Raw genomic sequence first — 12,882 nt, forward strand, 5'->3', positions numbered from 1 at the left:
CCGGTGACAGGTGCCGGGTCAGGCCATCGATCAGTCACCGCGGGCAGATATCGGGGCACAATGGGACCGGCTCTGCTGGCCACGTGGGGTCCCTGGCTCGGTGCCACCGGCCCGGGAGCCGCGGGCGGGGCGGCGGGGACACAGTTCCCGCTGCATGGCAGCCGCTCATCCCTGCATGGCAGCGCTCTGCCCGGGTCCTGCCGTCCCCTCTGCAGGGTGTCGGCTCCGGCGAGCCCTCAGCTGCCGTTTTCTGTCCCGCAGGAGCCTCGCCGAGCCGGGAGCACCGCAGGGCAGCCTGATCCTGCCTGGAGCGTCCCATGGAGCGGGGTGGAGGCACCGGCGGGGCTGCAGGGGCAGCAGCCCCCGAACCCGAGGGCAGCGCAGCCCCCGGAGCTCCCCAGCCCCAGGCGGGGACAGCGCCAGCCGCCACCGCGACACAGGACACGGGCACGGGTGGGCCTGGGCAGGAGAAGGCTGGAGGAGGGACGGCAGAGCCGGAGCAGGACACAGCCCCGGCCGCTCCAGAGCTCCGGGATGGACGGGGAGCAGCTCCAGGAGGGGAGGATTCGCCTGTGCTGTGCGATGGAGCACAGGCAGCAGCTGATGAAGGGCAGGCAGCATCCACCGGGGAGAAGGTGCCGGCTGCCACTGAGGCCCAGGGTGCAGGGAAGGACGAGAAAGAGAAGCCTGGGAAGAAGAAAGCTCCAGCTGCTGCAGGGGAGGTCAAAGGAGGAAAGGCTTCGGCTGCTGCAAAGGCTGAGGATGGAGGGAAGGATGAGCCCATGGAGGGGAAGGGCCTGGCTGTAACTGAGGCACGGGATGGAGGAAAGGACAAGCCCAAGAAGGAGGAAACACCTGGTGGGTCAGGGGCTGAGAGTGCTGGAAAAGCAGAGTCCACCAAGGAGAAGGCTCTGGCTGCAGCAAACTCTGAAGAAGGAAAGGCAAAATCTGTGGAGGAAACAGCTTTGGCTGCAGCTCAGGCTCAGGATGGAGGAAAAGGAGAGCCTGCAAAGGAGAAAATCACAGGGGTTGCAAAACAGGAGGCCCCAGCCCCTGCTAAAACTATGGATGAAGGGAAGCAAGATGCAAAGGCAGAGCAAGCCCTGGCCGATACCAAGCCTGCAAAAGAGAAAACCACAGCTGCTGAAAAGGAGAAGGCTCCGAATGATGCAAAGGCTCAGAATGGGAAGAATAAAGTGGTAAAAGCAGAAAAAGCCTCAGCAGTTAAAAAGGCTCCAGATGGAGGCAAAGAGGAGCCCACAAAGGAGAAGCCTCCAGCTCCGGGGAAGGAAAAAGCCCCAAATTCAGTGAAGGAGCAAGCCCCAGCTTCAGTGAAGGAGAAAGCCCCAGACTCAGTGAAAGCCCCAAATTCAGTGAAGGAGAAAGACCCAGCTTCAGTGAAGAAGAAAGCCGTAACTCCTGCAAAGGAGAAAGCCCCAGATGCTGCTAAGGCTCAGGATGGAGAGAAGGCAGCGGCAAAAGCAGAGAAAATACCAGCTGAAAAAATGGCTCAAGGTGGAGGCAAAAAAGAGCCTGCAAAGGAGAAGTCCCCAGCAGCTGTGAAGGTGCAGGATGGAGGGAAGAAAACTGCAAAGGTGGAAAAATCCACAGTTGCATCAAAGGCTGGGGATGAAGGGAAAGATTCTAAAAAGGAGAAGGTCCCAGCTACTGCAAAGGCTCAGGATGGAGGGAAGAAAGCTGCAGAGGTGGAGGCTCCCACACCTGGAGCAGAGGCTGGGGATGAAGGGAAAGATTCTAAAAAGGAGAAGGTCCCAGCTACTGCAAAGGCTCAGGATGGAGGGAAGAAAGCTGCAGAGGTGGAGGCTCCCACACCTGGAGCAGAGGCTGGGGATGGGGCTGCAGAGCCCACGGAGGCAGCGGCCGTGGCCGTGGTGAAGGCTCAGGGTGAAGGGGAGGAAGTGTCCAAGGGGACACAGGGACAGCCCCCAAAGGTCCCCGAGCCCCCACGCCCGGCTCTGCTGCAGAGCCTGAGCTGCCCGGCTGCCTGCCACAGGTACCCACACCCTGCTGGGATGGGGGGATCCCCCTCGCTGCTCCAGGGAGCCCTGGGGGCCCTCTGGGTGCTGGGCTCGGCAGCTGCTGCCTGGGCTCTGCTCACCTCCCACTCCTGCTTCCAGGGAGGAGCAGCCCTGGGCAGAGATGGAGACAATAGAAGAGGAGACCACAACGGAGCCAAAAGAGGGTCTGACAGAGCCTGGCCATGGCCCACCAGCCCAGGGGGACCTGCAGCCCCCAGAACCCCCCGGCACCCCTCAGGAGAGGACATTGCCCAGTGCCCCAGGGCAGCCCCCAGACCCTGCTGGGGTGGTGGAGCAGCCTGGACCTGGGGTGGAACCATCTTTGACAGAGGCAAAGCCACCCCCCAGCCCCTACCTCACCCCCGATTTTGGGAAGGAAGACCCTTTTGAGATACTGGGTAAGGTCACGAGGTACCGGCCTTTTCCTTATCCCCCAGACACTCTGTGGAGTGACAGCCTGGGAACCCCTGGCCCTGCCTGCTGCCCACACTGCCCTCCGTGCTGCCAGCTCCTGTCCTTGGCTTGTCACCTGCCTGGTGGCCTCCGAGCTCCCCTTTCACTGTAAACAGGGCTAAATACGTCGCGTCCCCTCCTGGCCTGCTCTGGCCACACTCACTGTGAGGAAGAGGAGCCTGGAGAGTGACAGTCACTGTCTGGCTGGTGGCAGGGGACAGCATGTCCTCATATCCTGCACCACTGTCCTTGTGGGGATGGCAGGGCTTGGGGACAGTGGGTGCCTGTGGGGATCCCTGTGAGGCTGGGTCCTGCTCTCCCCTGGGCAAAGGAGGCTCAGGAACGTGTGCAGGGGGTGCCCTGTGAGTGGGGTCTGTCCTGGGAGGGTGAGCAGAGGGTGGTGGCATGGAGGGGGATTGGTCTGGAGAGGGTGACAGACAGTGACATGGCCTGGAAAGGGTAAATGTGATATGTGGGTTGGTCAGGGTGGCTGTCATGGATTAAGGTGGGTGCCATGGAACAGAGTGCCATGGAAGGGAGTGTGTGCCATGGAAGGGAGTGTGTGCCATGGAAGGGAGTGTGTGCCATGCAGCAGGGTTCCATGGAGCAGGGTTGGTGCCATGCATGTGGGCAATGCTGTGGGCAATAATGAGGGACCCTTTCAGGGGTTGCTGCATCATCCAGTGCATCCCCAGCCAGGAGCCTCTGGCTCACAGCCCAGCACTCAGTACCTGGCCACATCCTGCACCCACAGGCTTGGCTGGGTGCCCATCTTCACTCCTAACCGGGGTACCCAGAGTGGGGTCCCTGCACAGCAGATTCCCTGCTCAGCTCCTCCTTTGTCTTTGGCAGACGATGTCCCCCCACCGCCAGCGCCCTTCGCCCACCGCATCGTCACCCTGCGCTCCGCCAGCGTCAGCTCCCAGTTCAGCCTCAGCTCCAAGGAGATCCTGGGCGGGTAAGGAGGGGCCCCAGTGCTTCTCCTGGCACTGTCCCACTGTCCCTCCAGCCTTGGGCAGTGGCCTTGTGTTGGTGGCACTCCTCTGGTCACGATGGGTGGGTGCCTCGGGCAGTCAGAGCAGCACCACAGTGCGGTGTGAGGGTTCCCAGCAGCCTGGGGGCTCATGGTGGGGGCACTTCTCCCTCTCTCCCTTCCGTCTTCTCTCCACAGGGGCAAGTTTGGTGAGGTTCACACGTGCACAGAGAAGGAGACGGGGCTCAAGCTGGCAGCCAAAGTGATCCGGAAGCAGGGAGCAAAGGAAAAGGTCTGAACGATGCCGGGCAGGTGGTGGCAGTGTTACACTCTGTGTGTCCCTGGTGCGGGGACACAGCCCGTCCCAGGCTGACACCCCACACTGGGGCTCCTTCTGCAGGAGATGGTGCTACAGGAGATCGATGTCATGAACCAGCTGAACCACCACAATCTCATCCAGCTCTACGACGCCATCGAAACCCCCCGGGAGATCATCCTCTTCATGGAATAGTGAGTGTCTGTGCCTGCCCTGAGGCTGTCCAACCCCAAAATGCCACATCCCACTCTGGTTCTGCTCAGCACCCCATGGTGGAGCTGGGCCAGAGCCCTGAGGAGGGCGAGGAGCTCTGCAGGAGGATGGCTTGGGGCAGGGAGTCCCCCAAAGTGACCCCAGGGTCCATCCCCATGCAGCGTGGAGGGTGGCGAGCTCTTTGAGCGGATCATCGACGACGATTACCACCTGACCGAGGTGGACTGCATGGTGTTCGTGCGGCAGATCTGCGAGGGCATCCGCTTCATGCACCACATGGGCGTCCTCCACCTCGACCTCAAGGTGCTGGGGGTGACAGTGGCAGGGCCGAGGGGGACAGCAGGACACGGGCTGGCTGTGGGAGGGTGCCTGTGGTCAGCACTGCTCTGGTGTGGATCTGTGCAGTGGGGATGTCCTGTCTGGTGGTGGGGCAATGGTCACCCTGTCCCCACAGCCTGAGAACATCCTCTGCGTGGCTGCCACGGGGCACATGGTGAAGATCATCGACTTTGGGCTGGCTCGAAGGTGAGGTTTTCTTTCTCAGCTCTGTCCCTGTTCCCTGTTCCCCTTCCACCCTTCATCTCTTTGTGCCTTTGGGTACCAGGAGCCCCAGGACCTGCTCCAGGCCACTACTTTGGCCACAGCACTGACTAGATGGGGAGGGCAGCATCTGCTGAGAGAGGGGCAGGGGTTTGGGGGAGCAGCCTGTGCTGACTTGCACCCCTTGTGCTGACTTGCACCCCTCCTCGGCTGCAGGTACAATCCCAATGAGAAGCTGAAAGTGAACTTTGGCACCCCTGAATTTCTGTCCCCTGAGGTGGTCAACTACGAGCAGGTCTCCTACACCACGGACATGTGGAGCATGGGCGTCATCACCTACATGCTGTAAGTCTGGGCTGGCAGGGGCTGCCAGTGCCATCTGGGGAGCTCTGGTGCTGGGGCACAGCCCCCCTGGGTGCAGGGCTGTCCCCAGGCACCTGGCTGCTTGGTGGCAGGTGGGGGTCCTGGATGGGGAGATGCCTGTGTGGGGCTGGGGGGCAGGAAGAGGCTCAGCCTGGCTGCAGGCAGGATGGTGGCAGCACAGCCCTGGAACATCCCTGGCCAGGCTGGCTCTGCTCCAGGGGGTCTGAGAGGTGCTGAAGCCTGAGAGCAGCTGACTCCTCACCTCTCTCACCCCCAGGCTCAGCGGCCTCTCCCCCTTCTTGGGTGATGATGACACCGAGACACTCAACAACGTCCTGGCTGCCAACTGGTACTTTGATGAGGAGACTTTTGAGAGTGTCTCCAATGAGGCCAAGGACTTCGTCTCCAACCTCATCATCAAGGATAAGAGGTGTGAGGCTGGTAGTGGCTGTGGGGCCCTGGGATGGGCATGCCCAGAGCTTGCCCAGGTACCCCATGCTGCCTCTTCACCAGGGCCAGCAGTGTCCCCTGGTCCAGCACTGAAATAACCCCATGGGGCTCTGCCCCACTCTGATTGTCCCCAAAGAGCCCTGTATCCCTGCAGGGACACCTGTCCCAGGCAGGATGTGCTGGACCCCTCAGAGTCCTGCCCAGCTCACCAGTCCCTGGGCACATTCTCCCATCTGGTTCTCCCCTGCAGGGTTATGGGATCTGGGGGCTCTGGAGGAGCTGGAGAGGGGGTGGTTGGGGCTGAGGGGCTTGAGCAGGGTTGAAGCAGTCTCATCTCTCTCCCAGTGCCCGGATGAGTGCTGACCAGTGCCTGCAACACCCCTGGCTCAATAACCTGGCAGAAAAGGCCAAACGCTCCAACCGGCGCCTCAAGTCCCAGGTGCTGCTCAAGAAATACGTCATGAGGAGGCGCTGGAAGGTGCGGGGTCCGGCAAGGGCACGGGGGTCAGCAGCTTCTGAGGGGGCTGGGAGGGGCTGCCAGGCTCTGCCTGTCCTGGTGGATGGCATCGGGAGCACAGAGAATGGCTCTGTCTCACTGTGCTGCTGGCAGCTGGGACACGGGGCTGGGGACCCCTGAGCGTGGATGCCCCTGAGGTCACACCCCCATCAAGCACTGGTCCCTTTGTGGTGGTTATTCCTGAGCTGATCTCAAGAGCAGGTTTTAGGGACAGGAGTAGAGTCAGGCCCCAGAGCTGGGTCTGGCTCAGCCTTCAGTGCCACAGCCCTTGCCAGAGGATGAGAATCTTTCCTCTTCCCTTTCACAGAAAAATTTCATCGGGGTGTGCGCTGCCAACCGCTTCAGGAAGATCACCAGCTCAGGGTCCCTGACAGCGCTGGGCATCTGAGCTGGGCTCCCAGGGGAGCCAAGGCCAGAAAGGAACCACTTGAGAGGGACCCCCACTTGAGAGGGACCCCCACCAGTCTGGAGCATCTCTGTGGAGCTGGTCCCACTGCGCTCAGGACCACATCACTGCTCGGTCTCAGACTGTGAGGCTGCTCCGGAGTGAAGGTTTCTGATCTCAGCTCTGGCCCTGGCCTGGCTGCGTGATGCCCGACCTGCAGCATCTCTGCTCTGCTCACGCTTCCTTCTCGTGCCCTCGGAGGAGGAGCAAGGCCATTCCGGTGTGATCCCGCTGCCTCGGCCGCCTGGCGCTTGCTGCTTTTGGACTCTGCCTGTAAATGCCGCAGCCCCGCCTGCCCTCACTGCCGCTGGCCCCTGCGCTGCCCGACCTCCCTCCCCAGCTCTGTGGCTCGGCGATGATGCTGAAGGGCACCGCGGAGCCTCACCCCGGTGCTTTGGCAGCGGAGCCGGTGCTCAGGCACCTCCTCCCGGCCAGCTGGGCATGTGGGAGCGGAGCTGGCCCCGAGCGCTGCTCGCACAGGAAGGGAGGAAGCAGCAAGCACGCTTCCAGCGGCGTCCCCAGCTGGGAGCCAACGAGGAAAGAAGGAGGCTTTGTGTTCCTGCTGCCCTCCCTGCCCTTCGGTTCTGCCAGCGGGGGAAAAACACAACCTCTGCTTCACCCGTCCGCGGCAGATCGCGATGAGCGAGGCGGGCTAATGCAGAGCAGCTGGGCCGCGCTCCCGCTCCGGCCGGCACCGCTCACCCGACCACCAACACAGCGGAACTGCTCCGCCGCCAGCTCCCCGCCCGTGCGGGGGCTCCGCGGGACCGCCGGGACCGGGAGAGGGGAGAGAGGCGCTGCCCCAGCTCCCGAGCCTTGTCCCGAGCCCCGTCCTCTCTGCCTGCCCCCCTCGGGCCGCCCCGTGCTGCCAGAGGATGGGCATCCCCCGGGATTTGTAGCATCCAGAGGATGGGCATCCCCCGGGATTTGTAGCATCCAGCCTTGCCCACTGCAGGAGGGGATGGAGTCCCTCAGCTTTGGCTTTTGCCGTGGCTAAGCCCCCCCAAGCCAAGGCTGTGTGTTTGCTCTGGAGCTGCCTCTGCCCTTTGTGCCTGCTGGAAAAACATTGGGGAGAGACACGGGGAATCATTGCTGCTCACCCCACACTGGCTGCAGCAGGGGAAGGGGCTTCAGGCTTGTCCCCAGCGGGCAGGAGCCACAGCTGGTGGGACCCTGCCCCATCATGGAGCTCTCCACAGCGCTCGCCTTCTTGTAAATAAATGTACAGGTCTGCCCAGAGCCCACAGCTGCATCTGGGGGCTGGGGAGGGCCTGCTCCCACCTGTGGGGCCTGACAGTGGCAGGATAGGTGAGATGAGGATGGGAAGCAGAATCTCATCTCTGTGGTAGCTGGAATGGGTCCAGGCTGTGCTGTGCACAGGGACCACCTGGTACGGCCTGGGCAGGGCTGTGCAGGCACAGCGCCAAGGGTTTCTACACACCCAACAGCTCTGAGCAGCCCAGGGGAATGGGGGAAGGGAAAGTGACTGCATGGATGGGTGGATGGATCGGCTGTCAGTCAGACGTGTCCTCACATCTTCAGCATCTGCCCGTATCGGGTGGGATGCCCAGGCAAGGGCGGGTGGGACCTGGTGTCGCTTTGCCCAGGGGAGTTGTGGCTGGCCCTGAAGTGGTTAAAGCTGCCGGAGCTCGGACTCCGGCGGCCGCAGGCGTCCCTCCCAGCCGCTTCCTGCCGGCAGCCTTTGACCGGTTCCTGTCGGTGACCACCCCGCAGGCCTGGACGCCAGCGCAGCCCCATCTGGTTTGAGTTACGCTCCACGGCGGTGACGTCTCCTTCCTGCCTGGCCCCAGGAGCCGCGATCGCCCCGGTCCCGGCCCTGGCCCCGGCCGGCCCCAGGGGCTGCAGGGCCCTGCTCTGGGGTGGCCACGGGCCTTCCAGATGGAGCATCAGCCCCGGACACTGCTGGCACCCTGAGCTGCTGTAGGGGATCAGCTCCTGAGCACTGCTCTGTGTGTGCAGCTCGGCACAGAGGGATGCACAGACACCAGCACATCCCAGCGTGCGGGACCCCTACCCCACAGCCCAGTTTGGTTTCTCCAGTCCCCTCCTTCCTACCCTGGGACCCTACAGAGACACACACTGAGGCTGGATGAGTGGGGCTGGCACCCATGGAAGTAGCTGTGATCCCATCCTGTGTTCCCAGCTGACAGCTCATGAGCCCCTGAAGCTGCCTGGAGTGAACAGGTCCCACTGAGGCCAAATGCTCCTGGTCCAGCCCAGGCTACCACAGCCAGGTCCATCCCTTATGTGTGGGGTCCTCATCACCCCCAGGAGTGCAGTCTGGATATGCACACACGTGCCCTCAGCATCCATGCATGAAGCACACACATTCCCCAGGCACCCGGTCGTCAGGCACCCACCCTGCCTGCAGAAACGAGAAACAAACCCTCCCCAGGCAGTGCAGGGAGGGAAGGGGGGCAGGCTGAGCTCCGGCCCGGACAGCAGCAGCAGGTTCGCCCCGTGACCGGGCGCAGCGAGTCCCGTTCGCGGCACGGCCCGGGATGGGAGCGGGCGAGCGGGCGGGGAACCGGGGCCACCCACAGCGAGCCGGGAGCGAGCCAGGGAGGAGCAGAGCCGGGAGAACAGCGGGTCCGTGATCGGCAGTCGGGGTGAGGGCGGGCAAGGGGAGCACGGGGAGAGCGCACGGCTCTGATCCTCACTCCCGGGCAGTGCGGGACGCGAGTGCCCATCCCCAGCGGCTGCTGCAGCCCGGGGACAGCGGGACGCGCCGCATTTCTCCCAGCACAGGGAGCCCATCGGGGCACAGCGTGGGGCCGGGGCCGGGCGTTCCCAGCCGCGGCGGGCGATGGGCCCGGCCACGCTGCGTGGGAACCAGACGGCCCCGGGCACGGCTGCGGCGCTCGCTTCCTCCCGCGCCCCCGGGGACCGGCGAAGGAGGGGGCTGAGGTCAGCCGCGCTCGCCGCCCGCCGCTCCGGAGACGCCAGCATGATGTAGGCGCTCAAATATTGTTTTCCACTGGGCAGGGGAAAAAAAAGCGAGTAAAGAGAGGCCCAGGGCTGAGTGGCGGTCCCCGATGATGAAGGGCGGCCCCCCTGCCCTGCCCGGGGCTGGGACGCAGCCATGGCCCTGCAGCAGCCGTCTGGGGGCTGATAAGAGAGCTGACGTGGCCGCGGTGCTCCCAGTCCCCGAGTGACGGCAGCGCTCCTCCGGGCCAGCACGGCCCCCGCAGGGACCCCCGAGAGTGGCCAAACTGGAGTCCCCCCGGCCTCGGGGAGCTGGGGGGCTTTGACACAAATTTGGTCCTCACATCAGCACGGAGAGCCCCTGCCAGGCCTGTGTGTATCCTGGGGCTGGCTGTGCCATCGGGTCTGGGTGTTGCTGCTCCTGGAGAGCTCCCTTTAACAGGGATGGGGGGTGCAAGCACAGCCCCCCACTTTGCCAGCATCACTCTGGCCCCACTCCTGTGCTTAGAGGTGCTGACTTGGGTGTCCCAGTGCTGTATGGGAAGGGACTGGTGGCCAGGCCCCATCCTGGGGCTGTGGGGGACTCTGCCCTCTCCATTGTCCCCCATTTGGGCCAGTTGGGGCACATCCCTGTGCCCAGCCCAGTGAGACCAGCAGTGACTCAGCTGGTGCCTCTCCACTGGCAGCCACCCTGCATGATTCAGGTCACAGGAATCCACTTTCCTGGCTGTTCCCATCAGAGCTGCAGCCCCTGGCACAGCCCATCTTTGGGGCTGCCCTGGTCTCTGCAGGGACTGGTTGGAATCCCAGCCAAGCACTGACACAGCCACAAGCAAGGACAGGGAGGGGAGGGAGCCCTGTCCCCCCCCATAGCAGAGCCTCCACGCTGTGCCACAACCCGTGGTGCATCCCCACAGTCTCTCTGGGGTCCATTTGCAGGGCCACACACTGAGGCTGGTGCCACTTGTGCCATGTGAGACATCCTGTGAAAAACCAGGACCTTGGAGGGGTCCCAGGCCCATAGAGGTGACAGTGGGGCTCCACTGGGGGATAACTTCTGCTGCAGCTCATCCCCCTGACCCCCAGGGACAAAGTTCCCTTGTACTGCCATGGATGGCACTTCAGGGGCTCCTGGTTCCACACTGTGGCAGAACCTTGTCCCCAGCATCTCCCTGGGACACAGGACCGGGGTGTAGGTGCCCTGACCAAGGCCATGCCCTGTCCCCACATGGCCTCAGCATCCAGTCAGTGATCACTGACAGAGGGACTGGTGGGGATGGAGGCTGTGCCAGGTGGCCCTGGGCACCTGTGTCCCCCAGCCAGCACCTGAGCTGGGTCTGGGGGTCCCCAGCTTGCCCCTGCCCACTGCCCACCTCGAATGGGGCACAGAGACCACAGAGGCAGCATTGGGGAACGTTGCTTTATTAGGAGCTGGGTTGTGCCGGGGTGAGGAGTCCCTCACTCGAAGAAGAACATGCCGGGTGTGCGGTAGAGACAGGGGGGCAGCCCCAGGGGGTACCCATTCCCTCCCTGCAGTGGGATCGTTGTCCCTGGCCCCCAGGGCTCCTTCTGCTCACCTGCCCGCGGCCCCATGGCCCCGAAGGGCGGCTGCCGGGGGGCGCTGGAGGCCGGGGGCGCCGCGGCCAGGAGATGCTCCAGCGCTGCGCCGCAGGGCCGCTCCTTCACGCAGAAGCTCAGCGCCTGCACCCGGCACTGGTAGCTGCTGCCCAGCGCCTCGGGGCCCGGCCGGCTGAAGGAGCCGAACACGGGCAGGTGGGGCTGCGTGTAGCCCTCTCCCTCCAGGAAGCAGGATGGGGGCGGCTTGCCCGTGCCCAGGAGGCTGCCAGGGAACGCAGGTGGCACCTGCCCGAACGGCTGGCACGGCCCCAGCCCATGGGCAGCCAGCTCCTTGCCCTCCAGCTGCTCGGGGGGGGTGTCTGGGGTGGCCGGCGAGTCCTGCGGGGGGTCCCTGTGCTGGGCGGGCAGCAGGGCGGGCAGCAGGGCAGGGTGCGGCTGCTGCTGGGCCGGGCGCTCGCTGGACAGTGGGTACTGACCTGGCCGGGGCAGCTGCAGCGCCGCCGGGAGCCCCCCGAAGACAGTGTCCTTGGGCGGGCGGCTCTCGGGGGGCGACAGGAGCGGCCCCTTGGGCTGTGCCACCTCCGGCAGGTACAGGCACGGCTGCCTGGCCTTGGGCGGCTGACGGCGGGCCCAGGGCTCGGCGCACCCCGGCACCCCGGCGCCCTCAGGGAGAGCGGCAGGGCTGGGCAGGCGTCCTGTGGCCGGCGGCGAGCTGTAGCCCCCGTCTGCCTTGCCCTCCTCCGGCAGCGGGGCAGCGGGCAGCCCTTGCCCAGGCTGCCTGGGGGTCTTCCCCCGCCCCTCGTCCCCCTCAGCTCCCGGCGCATCCCGGACACCCTTCTTCCTGGTGAAGCGCCGGCGGCGCCTCAAGAAGCTGCCGTTCTCGAACATGTTGTAGCAGTCGGGGTCGAGGGTCCAGTAGTTGCCCTTTCCTGGCTTCTTGTCGTCACGGGGCACCTTGACGAAGCACTCGTTGAGGGAGAGGTTGTGGCGGATGCTGTTCTGCCAGCCCTGCTTGTTGTCGCGGTAGAAGGTGAAGCGGCCCATGATGTAGCGGTAGATGCCGCTGAGGGTGATGCGCTGCTCGGGCGCGCTCTGGATGGCCATGGTGATGAGGGCGATGTAGCTGTAGGGTGGCTTGGTGGCCTCGGCGCTGGGGAAGGCGCCTCCGGCCGGCTCAGGGGCCGGGGGGCTGCGCAGCGCCGCGTCGCCGACGGGGAGGTCCGGCTGCATCCTCCGTGCCGGCCCCGCCGCTCCGGCTCCGCCGCTGGTCCCGCTCGGCGCTGCCGCACGGCCCCGGCACGGCCCGTTAAAACGCGCGGCCGGCGAGGGGGCGGCGGGCCCCTCCTCTGAGGGGCCGCCCAGGGCGGAGCAGGACTCTGCCGTCCAGCACTGGTCCCTGCGGACAGACAGACGGATGCGCCGCCAAGACCTGCGGCCGGCAGCCAGTGGCCCCGCGGTTGGCACGGCCGCGGCCTCCCCAGGGCAGAGGCGGGCACAGCCCCCGGCTCCCCCGGCCCCTTTCCCACGGAAGGTTCCCACGAGCTGGTTCTCATCCTGCCCTGCTCACGGTGAGCAGCCGGGCTCTGGCTGGGCCTGGAGTGAGGCTGAGTGAGGGATGTTGGCAGGACTGAGGTGCTGCCTGCCCTCAGATGCCCCTCTGCCCCCTGCCCACCCCAGTGCTTCAGCCCCTGCCCACAGCCTGGCCTTGTGCAGGATCCTGTGCCAGGTGTCTCTGTATTGCCAGGTCCCTTCATTGTTCCCAAAGCTCTGGGCACAGCACAGGCCCCAGCAGCCCCATCACACCGTTCATGAGTGTAAACTGACACACAGGTGCTGACTGCCTTTGGGACAGCCCTCTGTGTTGCCAGGCCGGCAGAGCAGCTAACAGGCACCTCACTGCTGCCTTCACCCTGCCAGGGGGCAGGACAGGTCTGGAACCAGTGCTAGGGCAGAGGGTTGTCTCATGCTGTGGCTGAGCTGGCTTTGCCCACCTGAGGCTGTCTGGACTCAGCTTCCCCAGCCACCCATGCTCTGCTTGGACCAGCACCA

General features: G+C 64.7%; 2 protein-coding genes across 2 annotated transcripts; one reads left to right on the forward strand and one right to left on the reverse strand.

Moving 5' to 3' along the window:
• Positions 1–317: 317 nt before the first annotated feature.
• Positions 318–6,365, forward strand: MYLK2 (myosin light chain kinase 2). Its single transcript, XM_064730323.1, has 13 exons — positions 318–1,331; positions 1,407–1,658; positions 1,770–2,014; positions 2,139–2,437; positions 3,345–3,450; positions 3,664–3,757; positions 3,866–3,975; positions 4,156–4,297; positions 4,449–4,519; positions 4,751–4,879; positions 5,175–5,327; positions 5,693–5,825; positions 6,172–6,365. The coding sequence occupies exons 1-13, from the start codon at positions 318–320 to the stop codon at positions 6,250–6,252; spliced, it is 2,829 nt and encodes a 942-aa protein (XP_064586393.1). The 3' UTR covers positions 6,253–6,365.
• A 4,306-nt stretch (positions 6,366–10,671) lies between these two features.
• FOXS1 (forkhead box S1) lies at positions 10,672–12,088 on the reverse strand. Its single transcript, XM_064729848.1, has one exon. The coding sequence runs from the start codon at positions 12,061–12,063 to the stop codon at positions 10,714–10,716; it is 1,350 nt and encodes a 449-aa protein (XP_064585918.1). The 5' UTR covers positions 12,064–12,088; the 3' UTR covers positions 10,672–10,713.
• Positions 12,089–12,882: the final 794 nt, after the last annotated feature.

The sequence above is a fragment of the Zonotrichia leucophrys genome, chromosome 20 (assembly GCF_028769735.1).
Source record: "Zonotrichia leucophrys gambelii isolate GWCS_2022_RI chromosome 20, RI_Zleu_2.0, whole genome shotgun sequence".
NCBI lineage: Eukaryota > Metazoa > Chordata > Aves > Passeriformes > Passerellidae > Zonotrichia > Zonotrichia leucophrys.